Source organism: Mastigoproctus giganteus, chromosome 6 (genome assembly GCF_048544385.1).
Source record: "Mastigoproctus giganteus isolate SK-2022 chromosome 6, ASM4854438v1, whole genome shotgun sequence".
Taxonomy (NCBI): Eukaryota; Metazoa; Arthropoda; class Arachnida; order Uropygi; family Thelyphonidae; genus Mastigoproctus; species Mastigoproctus giganteus.
Window position 1 is genome coordinate 119,344,249 of NC_143580.1, and position 14,926 is coordinate 119,359,174.

The window sequence follows — 14,926 nt, forward strand, 5'->3', positions numbered from 1 at the left end:
TTTTGTGGATTTATTGGATGATTGTTTTCTACATCAGCATGTTCGGAAGGCAACTAGAGGGAGTAATACTCTTGATTTGATTATCAGCAGTGATTCTTCATGCATTAAGAATCTGCAGATAAATGAACCACTAGGTGGAAGTGATCACAGTGTGCTGAAGTGGGATTTACTCAAAGAGGTAACTACCATTAGGGGTAAAGGGAAGGGTTATTGCTTCCGTAAAGGCGACTACGATGGACTGAGACAGTATTTAAATTCTATACAGTGGGACCAACTGATGATGTTACCAACAGCAAATTCAAAATGGGAAGCATTCAAAGAACTTATCTTGGAAGCTACTAGGCTTTACATACCAACTAAGAAATATTGTTCAAGATTTAGGCCAAAATGGATGTCAGATAAACTAATGAGGCATATGGCAGAGAAGAAAAATGCATGGGATACTTACAAATTAACACATGATACAGATGCCTATGATAGATACAAGCTGATATGCAACCAAGTTACAAAGGAGGTTAGGCAGGCGAAGGCAGATTACGAGAAATCCTTGGCAAGGGATGCAAAGAAAAACAGAAAAGAGTTCTTTACTTATGTAAACTCTAGAAGGAAGGGGATGAATCAGAGTGGTCCACTTGATATTGATGGGTCAACTGTTGATGATCCTGCTCAGGTAGCTAACAAACTAAATGAATATTTTGCATCGACATTCACACATTGAGTTATTTAGCAAGGGGAATGCCAGAGGTGTATTCAACTCTAGCAGTAAGCTACAGAATCTTGAAATAACTGGGAGTAAAGTGGAGGAGAAACTGTTGAAGATAAACACAAGAAAGGCACCCGGGGTGGATGGGATCTATCCAGTTATATTAAAGGAAGCAGCAAAGGAAGTAAGCAAACCCTTAGCCATAATTATGAGAGCTTCCTTGGACTCAGGGGAGGTACCCATAGACTGGAAATGTGCAAATGTGACCCCAATTCACAAAGGAGGATCAAAGGCTGACACTAGTAATTATAGACCTGTGAGCTTAACTTCTGTTCCAGGAAAATTAATGGAGGCATTGGTTAAAGAAGCACTGCAGGATCATTTAGACAAGACTTCAGTTATAGCACAGACACAGCATGGTTTTGTTAAGGGGAAGTCTTGCCTGACCAACTTGATTGGATACTATGATGCAGTCACAAAAGAACTGGATGCAGGGAATAACTTTGATATTATATACTTGGATCTTAGAAAGGCTTTTGATACTGTTGCACATGGAAGACTGCTACACAAATTGGAGCAGTGTGACATTGGAGGCAAATTGCTGCTATGGATAAAGGGGTGGTTGAGGGTGGTAATCAATGGACACTGCTCATCGTGGACTAATGTTATTAGTGGACTCCCTCAGGGCTCATTGTTGGGTTCATTATTGTTTTCTGTATTTATAAATGATATTGATGATGGTATATCAAGCTTAATGTCTAAATTTGCAGACGATACAAAGGTTGGCAGGGTTGTCAAGGACACTACTGACACTATGCTGCTGCAACAGTATCTGGAAAGGTTGAGCAGATGGGCTGAGAGGTGGCAAATGAAGTTTAACATTGACAAATGTAAAGTACTACATATGGGAAACAGCAACCCCAGAGCAACGTATCAACTCTGTGGTACTACACTGACAGTGGTAGAGAATGAAAGGGACTTGGGGGTGGTAGTGCAGGCAGATGTGAAGTTCTCTGAGCAGTGCAGATGGGCTGCAAGAGTAGCTCATGGAGTATTGTCAATGATATACAGGAATTTTTCCAGCAGGGATAAGGAGGTGATTATTCCATTGTATAAGGCAATGGTCAGGCCACACCTAGAGTACTGTATACAGGTCTGGAGGCCTCATTTCAAGAAGGATGTAGAGCTGCTGGAACGAGTACAAAGAAGGGCAACAAGATTAGTGAATGGAACAAAGGTGCTCTTACAAAGAAAGGCTTAAGTGTTGCAAATTACAGTGTCTGGAGACTAGGCACCAGCAAGGTGATCTGATAGAGGTGTATAAAGCCTTGAATGGTTTAAGCATGCTCAATGCTGATGGGATTCTTCCTCTAGCTCAGAAAAATCACCTGAGAGGGCATAAATTCAAATTGAGGAAAGACAGATGTAGGATAGACGTGCGGAAATTTGCCTTTAGCCAGAGGGTGGTTGGTTGGTGGAACAGACTTCCATCCCTTGTGGTGGAGGTTGATAGCCCTAAATAAGTTTAAGGCTCAGCTGGACAGGTATTTTGAACGAACAGAGGGGTGAAGTGGAAGTGGGTTTTTTTTTTTTTTTTTTTTTGGCTGATGCTGCATAAGCTTGCTTTCTTGCATCAAATGCCTCTACTAATACTAATGCTAATGCTCATTTCAAAAAGGATGTCGAGCTGCTGGAACGAGTACAGAGAAGGGCAACAAAGTTAGTGAATGGAACAAAGGGTTGCTCTTATGAAGAAAGGCTTAAGTTTTGCAAATTACAGTGTCTGGAGACTAGGCACCGGCGAGGTGATCAGATAGAGGTGTATAAAGCCTTGAATGGTTTGAGCATGCTTAATGCTGATGGAATTCTGCCTCTTGCTCAGAATAATCACCTGAGAGGGCATAAATTCAAATTGAGGAAAGACAGTTGTAGGATAGATGTGCGGAAATTTGCCTTTAGCCAGCGGGTAGTTGGTTGGTGGAACAGACTTCCATTCCTTGTTGTGGAAGTTGATAGCCTAAATAAATTTAAGGCTCAGCTGGACAGGTATTTCAAACGAACGGAAGGATGAAGGGGAAGTTTTTTTTTTTTTTTTTTTTCCTGGCTGATGCTGCATAAGCTTGCTTTCTTGCATCATATGCCTCTACTAATGCTAATATGCTGGCAATCTCCATTAACTTTGCTGGGGCATTTAACTCACTCTGGTGGCCTATTGTCCTTAGGAGACTTTGCCAGGCAAATGCCCCACAAAACCTCTATAAGGTAATAAACAGCTACCTTACAGACAGAAGTGTCTCAATACGCACAAGGTTCCAGAAATTGACACACCCCTTGAATAAAGGCTGCCCGCAGGGTTCAATCCTTGGCCCTTTCTTTTGGAACATTGTTCTGGACGAATATCTGGCCTTGGATCTGGGCCCCATGGAAAGGCTGGCCTTTGCAGATGACATGATTTTCATTGTAAAAGGTAACTCACGAGTGGTTGTAGAGCAAAGAGCAAACGCCGCCCTCTTGCAGCTGCAGGAGTGGGCACAAATGCACATGCTCAAAATATCGCCTGAAAAAACCAAACAAATACTTCTAAAAGTCGATTTGGACATAAGCAGACGTCCACAAATCAAAATTAACACAACCACTATAAAAATGGTAACAAAACTAAAATATCTTGGAGTGGTCTCTGATTCAAAACTAACTTTTTACTCCCATTTGATCTACTTGGCAAAGAAAGTGAGAAATTATGCAGGTATGATTGCCAGGATCAGTCGAACAGACTGGGGGCTCAAAAGAAAGACCCTGGCAGTCATATACTGTGCAATGTTCCTACCTGTTATCACCTATGAAGCCGGTGCATGGTTCATCCTCTCGGCCATAGTAAGAAATAGGAATAAATTAGAATCAATACAAAGGACAATACTACTCACTATTACCAGAGCATGTCGCGCAGTAAGCACACCTGCACTACAGTTGCTGGCTGGAACTCTCCCATTTTCCCTGGAAGTAGCCAAAAGAGGCTTATATTATAGATTTAAAATGGGCATACCCACAGAATTTCTGGGGATAACCCTTGACACAACCAACATCTTCAATCATGAAAGAACAAGAATAGCCACAAAGCTCCATGAGCTATGGCAAACAAAAGTGGGAGCAGGAAACCAGAGGTCTGGTTACCAAACGGTTTCTGCCACGGGTGTCAAAGGGGCCACTTAAATGGGCCCCTGGACTTTTTACAACATTTATATTGGCAGGTCATGGCTCCCTAAAGGCAAAACTAACCTCCTTAGGCCTGACCGATGACCCAAACTGCACCTGTGGTGAAAGTGAAGACTGGGCACACATTCTATATGAATGTATAATATATGACATCCCCAGAACAGAGCTAATAGCACAGATTGGTCCCCTTCCCAGGGTAGAAGAACATCTGTTCATCACAGAAGATTATAAAGCTTTTACATCTTTCACACAGAAAGTATGAAAGAATGACAATTCAGCCCCCCAGCAATTAGACAATAATCAATAGTAAAATTGCCCAAGTTTCCCACCATGCCCAGACGATGACTTAAAAACTGTTAGGACAGCAGTATTCTGCACCCTGACAGAAACCAGATATAACAAAACTCCCCAGGACTACCCTGCCATGTGTAGGAACCTAGGGCCCCACACCAAATAAGTAACCATGCGGGGGAGGGAGATGTATACGCAGCCAGGGAAGCAAATTAACTGAAAAATATCAGTAAGCTAGTAGCAAGGAGATCCAATGTAGAAATAATGAATGAAAATGAAAGACAGAATGAATAGGCTGGGCACTGAGTGAACTAGGAATTATGGTAAAAGGGAATAAATGGCAGTTTTGGTGAAAGAAAGAGTGACCTAGCATGAGGGAAAGAGAGAGTGAATGGAAATGAGTGGAAGAGCAAATGTAATTGGCCGAAAGAATATAAAGTTAAAAATAACTTACATTACTTTACATATACTGTACTAACAAACATTTACTAACCACATAAACACTATCACTGCATTCTTCCCTGGCCTGCAAAAAAAAAAAAAAAAAAAAAAAAAGCAAGTAGATTGAGAATGCAGATTATGAATGAAACAAATGTGTCTCTCTCCCATCCCCTTCGCCTGGTGGGTTCCCCACTGCCAGCTAACAAATCCCACCCCCGGAGCGGGATGGGCAGCTTGACCTTCATACCAGATTAGACACTGCTTGGACATGACACTGACGAAGACATTCTGCGGCTTTGCTGCCAACATGCCATTGGCGATCTGGACTGGATACTCTAACCTGGTTCCCTTTAAAACCCCATCCCCCAGGCAGGGGGGAGACATCTCTGTTCTCCTCTCCTTCCTGCCTACCCCCCATACTTCGCCTCCTGGGGCTCGTCTCCACTGACCTCTTTGGGATGCCAATCTATCATCCCTATTCTTCTATCTGTTTCCCCCCCCAGTCTTCAGTCTCCCCCATCTCTCACTAAATCAACCAAGGTACACCCTTAAAAATGCTGCCAAATTTTAATCAACGTCTAATTCCACCAGTTTCGTCTAACTCTCTAAAACAACAAACACTATAGCTTTTATCTAGCGTATGGCCTCACATCTAAATTTAATAACATCAAAAATTTTGCCTGACTTATTAGGTCTTTAACACATCTCTTTAGAATTCAACTCCAACAGCAATCCCATTAAGCACTAATGTCAAATGCATAATTTTTTTTTTTTTTTTTTTAAGGTCCTAGCCACTGAAATCCCAGGAAACTAGGCGGCACAACCTGCCAGAGCAATTTGTTGTGATACTGGATACATCAGGCTAGCCTTCATGTGGCAGGGTATACCCAATGTCAGGACCCACTAGGGGCCTGGCGGCCAATAAGCCAGTCAAACAATGGGCACAACATATCACACTGCACAGACACTACCCACACACTTTCAAGTCTCTGGCTTGACAGTGTACTGTCCTCGATACAGCGAAACACACGCGGAGTTGAGAGAAATTCCAGGTGCCGTTTGACTCGAATATACCTTGTCAGTGTATTACCACAGAGCTGATACGTTGCTCTGGGGTTACTGTTTCCCATATGTAGTACTTTACATTGGTCAATGTTAAACTTCATTTGCCACCTCTCAGCTCCTGCTCAACCTTTCCAGATCCTGTTGCAGCAGCATAGCATCAATCACTACTGATGCTATGCTGGCAGGGTTGCCTTAACAACACTGCCAACCTTTGTATCATCGGAAAACTTGAACATTAAGCTTGACATACCATCATCAATATCAATTATAAATACAGAAAACAACAATGGACCCAACACTGAACCCTGAGGAACTCCACTAATAATATTAGTCCACGATGAGCAGTGTCCATTGATTACTACTCTCTGTCTTCTCCCCCTCAACCATCCCTTTATCCATAGCAGCAATTTGCCTAAAATGTCAACACTGCTCCAATTTGTGCAGCAGTCTTCCATGTGCAACAGTATCAAAAGCCTTTCCAAGATCCAAGTATATAATATCAAAATTATTTTCTGAATCCAGTTCTTTTGTGACTGCATCATAGTATCCAATCAAACTGGTCAGGCAAGACTTCCCCTTAACAAAACCATGCTGTGTCCAAGCTATAATTGAAGTCTTGTCTAGATGATCCTGCAGTGCTTCTTTAACCAGTGCCTCCATTAATTTTCCTGGAACAGAAGTTAAACTCACAGGTCTATAATTACTCGTGTCAGCCTTTGATCCTCCTCTGTGAATTGGGGTCACATTTGCACATCTCTAGTCTATGGGTACCTCCACTGAGTCCAAAGAAGCTCTCATAATTATGGCTAAGGGTTTGCATACTTCGCTGCCTCCTTTAATATAACTGGATAGATCCCATCCACCCCAGGTGCCTTTTTTATATTTATCCTCAACAATTTCTCCTCCACTTTCCTCTCAGTTATTACAAAATCATCTAGCTCACTGCCAGAGTTTACTTCACCTCTGGCATTCCCCTGCCTGAATAACTCATGTGTGAATGTAGATGCAAAATACTCGTTTAGTTTGTTAGCCACCTGAGCAGGATCCTTAACTGTTCAACCATCAACATACAGTGGATTAATCGGATTCATCCCTTTCCGTCTAGAGTTTACATAGGTAAAAAACTCTTTTCTGTTTTTCTTTGCATCCTTTGCCTGCTTAATCTCCTTTGTGACTTGGTTACAGACCAGCTTATATCTATCATAGGCTTCCATGTAACCCATTAAGAGTTATTACAAAATCATCTAGCTCACTGCCAGAGTTTACTTTATCTCTGGCATTCCCCTGCCTGAATAACTCATGTGTGAATGTAGATGCAAAATACTCGTTTAGTTTGTTAGCCACCTGAGCAGGATCCTTAACTGTTCAACCATCAACATACAGTGGATTAATCGGATTCATCCCTTTCCTTCTAGAGTTTACATAGGTAAAAAACTCTTTTCTGTTTTTCTTTGCATCCTTTGCCTGCTTAATCTCCTTGGTTACAGACCAGCTTATATCTATCATAGGCTTCCATGTAACCCATTAATTTATATGTATCCCATGCATTTTTCTTCTCTGCCATATGTCTCATTAGTTCATCTGACATCCATTTAGGCCTTAACCTCAAACAATATTTCTTAGTTGGCATGTAAAGCCTAGTAGCTTCCAAGATACGTTCTTTGAATGCTTCCCATTTTGAATTTGCTGTTGGTAACATCATCAGTTGGTCCCACTGTATAGAATTTAAATACTGTCTCAGACCATCATAGTCACCTTTACGAAAGCAAAAACCCTTCCCTTTACCCCTGATGGTAGTTACCTCTTTGAGTAAATCCAACTTCAGCACACTGTGTTCACTGCCACCTAGTGGTTCCTTTATCTGCAGATTCTTAATGCATGAAGAATCACTGCTGATAATCAGATCAAGAGTATTACTCCCTCTAGTTGCTTCCCAAACATGCTGATGTAGAAAACAATCATCCAATAAATCCACAAAAGCCTTGCTAGTGTTTGAGTGACCAGCCCCCCAAATTGCAATCAATATCTGGGAAATTAAAATCCCCCATTATAAGACTCTCTGATTTACTGGCCCACTATTTCCCTGTACAGTTTCTTATTATACTCATCAGTCATTAGCCCTATAGCACACTCCTACTCTCAATTTTGTGTGACCAGCCCCCCAAATTGCAGTCAATATCTGGGAAATTAAAATCGCTCATTATAAGACTCTTTGATTTACTGGCCCACTATTTCCCTGTACAGTTTCTTATTATACTCATCAGTCATTAGCCCTATAGCACACTCCTACTCTCAATTTTGATTTCCCAATGCTAATGTCACACCAAACTGACTCGACACTACACTGTCCAGAGATGTCGACTGGCTTCACTTCCTTGGATTTTATGTTTCTTAACTAATAGCATAACCCCTCCTCCCTTCCTATCCTTTCTGTACACATGGTACTCCCCAAATTGGAGTTCTGCATTCCTTATATCTGTGTGACACCACGTCTCTGATATCCCAATGATATCTGCCTTTGGTGTTTTGAGCAATACCTCAAATTCATCAAATTTATTTACCAAACTCCTAGCATTGGTGTGTATGCAAGTATACATGCACCTGTTCCTATTCTTAACTACCCTAACACAACCCATGTGTTTACTTGTACCACAATGACTCCCAGCAGTCTCTGAAATATTCTGCATCTTGTTTTCCAGGCTGCTGCTCATTCCAATAGAAGCAGTGCAAGAATCACTTTCACCTCTGCCAGTGGCTACTGTTAATCTATTGGTCCTTGTATCCCCCTCAAGTTAGCAGTTTTCCGACCCACCTAACACTGCCTCGATAGCATCAGCAAATATTTCTGCACCCTTTCTACTTAAGTGTATCCCATTCCTGTATAAGGATTCTCTCCAGTTAACAAGTACAGACCAGGCTGAAAAAAATTCTACCCCTTGAGCCTTGCACAATCTTTCCAGGGCCAAATTGTCAACAAGGCTCTCATCATATACTCCCTCCTATCGTGTCTGGGCAGAATTGCAGACACTTTCAGATTCAACCCCAATTCACAGCTATTTTGATCTTGTTAACATCCCCAACGAAATGGTGCATTCACACAGTTTTTTTTTAGTATAACAGGATATACATGAGTGATCACTGAATTATGACCACCTACCTAATACTTCGTAGGCCCTCCTTTTGCCCTCAGTACAGCAGCTATCCAACATGGGTAAACACATGGGTTGTGTTAGGTAGCTAAGAATAGAAACAGGTGCATGTATACTTGCGTGTACACCAATGCTAGGAGTTCAGTAAATAAATTTGATGAATTTGAGGTATTGCTCAAAACATCAAAGGCAGATATTGTTGGGATATCAGAGACGTGGTGTCACACAGATATAAGGACTGCAGAACTGGAATTTGGGGAGTACAACGTCTTCAGAAAGGATAGACAGGATAGAAAGGGAGGAGGGGTTATGCTATCAGTTAAGAAACACATAAAATCCAAGGAAGTGAAGCCAGTCGACATCGCTGGACAGTGCAGTGTCGAGTCAGTTTGGTGTGACATAAGCATTGGGAGATCAAAACTGAGAGTAGGAGTGTGCTATAGGCCTAATGACTCTAATGAGTATAATAAGAAACTGTACAGAGAAATAGAGTGGGCCAGTAAATCAGAGAGTCTTATAATGGGGGATTTTAATTTCCCAGATATTGACTTCAATTTGGGGGGCTGGTCACTCGCACACTAGCAAGGTTTTTGTGGATTTATTGGATGATTGTTTTCTAAATCAGCATGTTCGGGAGGCAACTAGAGGGAGCAATACTCTTGATTTGATTATGAGTAGTGATTCTTCATGCATTAAGAATCTTCAGATACAGGAACCACTAGATAGCAGTGATCACAGTGTGCTGAAGTGGGATTTACTCAAGGAGGTAACTACCATTAGGGGTAAAGGGAAGAGTTTTTGCTTTTGTAAAGGCGACTATGATGGTCTGAGACAGTATTTAAATTCTATACAGTGGGACCAACTGATGATGTTACCAACAGCAAATTCAAAATGGGAAGCATTCAAAGAACTTATCTTGGAAGCTACTAGACTTTACATACCAACTAAGAAATATTGTTCAAGGTTTAGGCCTAAATTGATGTCAGATGAACTAACGAAACATATGGCAGAGAAGAAAAATGCATGGGATACATACAAATTAACACGTGACTACGATAGATTCAAGTTGATCTATAACAAAGTTACAAAGGAGGTTAGGCAGGTGAATGCAGATTATGAGCATTCTTTGGCAAGGGATGTAAAGAAAAACAGCAAAGAGTTCTTTACTTATGTAAACTCTAGAAGGAAGGGAATGAATCAGATTGGTCCACTTGATATCGATGGGTCAACTGTTGATGATCCTGCTCAGGTAGCTAACAAACTAAATGAATATTTTGCATTGACATTCACACATGAGGTGTTATTCAGCGAGGAGGAATGCCAGAGCTGTATTCAACTCTAGCAGTAAGCTTGAGAATCTTGTAATAAATGAGAGTAAAGTGGAGGAGAAATTGTTGAAGATAAACAAAAGAAAGGCACCTGGGTTGGATGGAATCTATCCAGTTATATTAAAGGAGGCAGCAAAGGAAGTAAGCAAACCTTTAGCCATAATTATGAGAGCTTCCTTGGACTCAGGGGAGGTACCCCAGACTGGAGATGTCTAAATGTGACTCCAATTCACAAAGGAGGATCAAAGGCTGACACAAGTAATTATAGACCTGTAAGTTTAACTTCTGTTCCAGGAAAATTAAGGGAGGCACTGGTTAAAAAAACACTGCAAGATCATCTAGACAAAACTTCAGTTATGGCTCGGACACAGAATGGTTTTGTTAAGGGGAAGTCTGGCCTGACCAATTTAATTGGATACTATGATGCAGTCACAAAAGAACTGGATGCAGGGAATAACTTTGATATTATATACTTGGATCTTAGAAAGGCTTTTGATACTGTTGCACATGGAAGACTGCTGCACAAATTGGAGCAGTGTGGCACTGGAAAAAAATTGCTGCTATGGATAAAGGGGTGGTTGAGGGGGAGAAGATAGAGTGTTAATCAATGGACACTGCTCATCGTGGACTAATGTCATTAGTGGAGCCCCTCAGGGTTCAGTGTTGGGTCCATTATTGTTTTCTGTATTTATAAATGATATTGATGATGGTATATCAAGCTTAATGTCCAAGTTTGCACACGATACAAAGGTTGGCAGGGTTGTCAAGGACACTACTGACACTATGCTGCTGCAACAGGATCTGGAAAGGTTGAGCAGATGGGCTGAGAGGTGGCAAATAAAGTTTAACATTGACAAATGTAAAGTACTACATATGGGAAACAGCAACCCCAGAGCAACGTATCAACTCTGTGGTACTACACTGACAGTGGTAGAGAATGAAAGGGACCTGGGGGTGGTTGTGCATGCAGATATGAAGTTCTCTGAGCAGTGCAGATGAGCTGCAAGAGTAGCTCATGGTGTATTGTCAATGATATATAGGAATTTTTCTAGCAGGGATAAGGAGGTGATTATTCCCTTGTATAAGGCAATGGTCAGGCCACACCTAGAGTACTGTATACAGGTCTGGAGGCCTCATTTCAAGAAGGATGTAAAGCTGCTGGAATGAGTACAGAGAAGGGCAACAAGATTAGTGAATGGAACAAAGGGTGTGCTCTTACGAAGAACTTAAGTTTTGCAAATTACAGAGTCTGGAGACTAGGCACCAGCGAGGTGATCTGATAGAGGTGTATAAAGCCTTGAATGGTTTGAGCATGCTCAATGCTGATGGGATTCTTTCTCTTGCTCAGAATAATCACCTGAGAGGGCATAAATTCAAATTGAGGAAAGACAGATGTAGGATAGATGTGCAGAAATTTGCCTTTAGCCAGTGGGTAGTTGGTTGGTGGAACAGACTTCCATCCCTTGTTGTGGAAGTTGATAACCTAAATAAATTTAAGACTCAGCTGGACTGGTATTTTGAACGAACAGAGGGTTGAAGTGGAAGTGGGTTTTTTTTTTTGGCTGATGCTGCATAAGCTTGCTTTCTTGCATCAAATGCCTCTACTAATGCTAATGGCATTGATCCAACAAGATGTCAGAAGCATTTGGGAGGTATGGTCAACCAAGAACCAAGGTGTGTGTAATATGGTCAGCAGTGCAGGTATGGAGGTGACTGGTGTATCCAGACGCCTGATATGCCTTTCCATAGTGTCCCACAAGTGCTCTATGGGATTGATATCAGCCAAGTTTGGAGGCCAATTGATAGGCTGGAAGTCAGAACCGTGTTCCTCAAACCATTCCTGCACATCAAGTGCCTGATGGCTCGGCACATTGTCATCTTGGAAAACACCATTGCTTCTGGAAAACCGCCTCCACCGGCCTGCACTTGTGATACCATGCATGATGGATGAAGAGCCTTATGTTGTTGACACCAAATCCATACATGATCATCCAACTTGTGGAGTAAATAACGTGACTCGTGACTTGTCCGACCCGCACAACTTCTTTCAGTGTTCTAACATCCAACTTGCATGCTCTTTGCACCAGGCAAGTCTTTTATGCCGATGAACCTTGGTTAGGAGAGGATGCTGTAAGGGTCGTTTGCTGGTGTAGCCCATATGTATGAGCGTGCGACGCATGATCATGGCAGATATTGTTCTGTGTTGGTCTGTATTGTATTGGGTAGTCAACTCTTCAACAGTGCTGCTCCTGTTCACCTGTACAATTCATCGGACCCCGCGCTCACTTCTCACTTCAACCTTTCGCTGACCTTTGCAGCTTTGCTGTTGGGTCGTTCTTTGACCATTTTTACACCAGTCCTGGTACACTTTAACTACAGTGGCTCTCGAATACCTCACCAGTTCAGCTGTTTGGGAAATCAAGGCACCAGCTCGTCAAGCTCCCACAATCTGTCCTTTTTCAAAGTCCGATGAATCTTTCCTTTTACTCATCACGCTTGGAATTTTACTACCTACTAAACCACTGACACCTTATCTATGCTACGTAGGTTGACTAACTGCACACTCTCATACCTCACGTGGTCAACGGGTCGCATTCACTTTTCATGAGGGTGGTTATAATTCAGTGATCACTCAGTGTATATCTTCCACTCCTGGAGCCGTCTTTTCTCTTAGCTTCAGTAGCTTATCTCACAGTCTTCTCCAAAATTGATATATCATTTGATGTAGAGGAGTCTGACTCCTCATCATTGATTCTCCTTCGTGGATTGAATGAGCTTTCATGTGTAAAGATCATTGCAAGCTACATATTCCAAATTGTTTTCAATGCTGTTTACTAACAGCTTGTTTCATATACGGTAATAACCACTGTTTAGATTACCTATAACTTTATATATATATATATATATATATATCATTTTTCAACTTGTCACACCATGGCCTAAGTTGTCAATGCACCATAAAAGAAAAGAAAAAAAAAAGCAACTAGCAGGATAAGTTTTAAAATGACGAATAAGTTTTAGGAGCATAAATTATCCTAACAGGACAAGTTTGAAATGTTTTTAAAGGTAAGTTTTAAATGCATTGTTTTCTGTCTTATTATTAGGAATTTTTGGAACATAGGTAACCAGACAGTAGTATTTCATTCATTAAATTATTCAAAAATTATAGTTTGCTGTGTACTGCCTATACCAATATGTGTTCCGAGGGACAAGTTGCATGATATGTCTGCAAGTTCAGAAACTCAGGAGTAGGGGTGGGGGGATCTAAGCCCACAACTAAGATCGGCAAACTATAGCCGCAGCTGTAGAGGTTTAGGACTTCTTCCACTCCCCGATGGGACTTGTACCCACACTGCACTAAACAAATGGCGAAATACATGAAATTATAATTTTTTTTAGCTTGTATACCTATGTCCCCTACATCACATGGAAATGATACGGTTTCTCCTTCACGGACTCTCTCTGTCTTGGGTTCTGACAGTAGGTAAGGATTGTTAGTGGATGGAATTTCTTCCTCAAATTCTTCAGCTAAATCTTGTCGTGTTGTTTGGCCTGAAAAAAGAAAACAGAATTAAAGAAATTCAATCTCTAAAAATCATTACTTTTGAAGGATGAACTGTAAAACTTAACTCTATTATCACATTCAAATCAAATATCAAAACAACTAAAATTATGTGAGAATTTTACAAATAGTAAATTTTTAGATTCTTTATACGCTTATTTTAAATATACATTTTTTACAACTAATTTTTTCTATGCCATTTTGGTTATGGCCATATATAGTGTTGGATATACCAGTGTATATCCAACACTATTAGCATTAGTAGAGGCATATGATGCAAGAAAGAAAGCTTATGCAGCATCAGCCAAAAAAAAAAAAAAAAAAAAAAAACCTTTCACTTCACCCCTCCATTCGTTCGAAATACCTGTCCAGCTGAGTCTTAAATTTATTTAGGCTATCAACTTCCACAACAAGGAATGGAAGTCTGTTCCACCAACCAACTACCCGCTGGCTAAAGGCAAATTTCCGCACATCTATCCTACATCTGTCTTTCCTCAATTTGAATTTATGCCCTCTCAGGTGATTATTCTGAGCAAGAGGCAGTATCCCATCAGCAATGAGCATGCTAAAACCATTCAAGGCTTTGTACACCTCTATCAGATCACCTCACCGGTGCCTAGTCTCCAAACACTGTAATTAGCAAAACTTAAGCCTTTCTTTGTAAGAGCAACCTTTCGTTCCATTCACTAACGTTGCCCTTCTCTGTACTCGTTCCAGCAGCTCTACATCCTTCTTGAAATGAGGCCTCCAAACCTGTAGAAAGTACTCAAGGTGCGGCCTGACCATTGCCTTATACAAGGGAATAATCACCTCCCTATCCCTGCTAGAAAAATTCCTGTATATCATTGATAAGACACCATGAGCTACTCTTGCAGCCCATCTGCACTGCTCAGAGAACTTCATATCTGCCTGCACAATTACCCCAGGTCCTTTTCATTCTCTACTACTGTCAGTGTAGTACCACAGAGTTGATATGTTGCTCTGGAGTTGCAGCAGCATTGCGTCAGTAGCATCCTTAACAACCCTGCCAACCTTTGTATCGTCTGCAAACTTGGACATTAAGCTTGATATACCATCATCAATATTATTTATAAATATAGAAAACAACAATGGACCCAACACTGAACCCTGAGGGACTCCACTAATAACATTAGTCCACGATGAGCAGTGTCCATTA

The 14,926-nt window shown here is 41.2% G+C and overlaps 1 protein-coding gene across 1 annotated transcript in view; it reads right to left on the minus strand.

Annotated features, from left to right (window-relative positions):
* The window catches only part of LOC150084536 (protein amalgam-like), a 350,510-nt gene that overhangs the window by 140,175 nt on the left and 195,409 nt on the right, over window positions 1-14,926 (minus strand). The window contains exon 2 of the mRNA XM_090376474.1: window positions 13,596-13,739. Coding sequence (XP_090232600.1) covers window positions 13,596-13,739 — 144 coding nt within the window. The remainder of the gene's footprint in view (window positions 1-13,595; window positions 13,740-14,926) is intronic.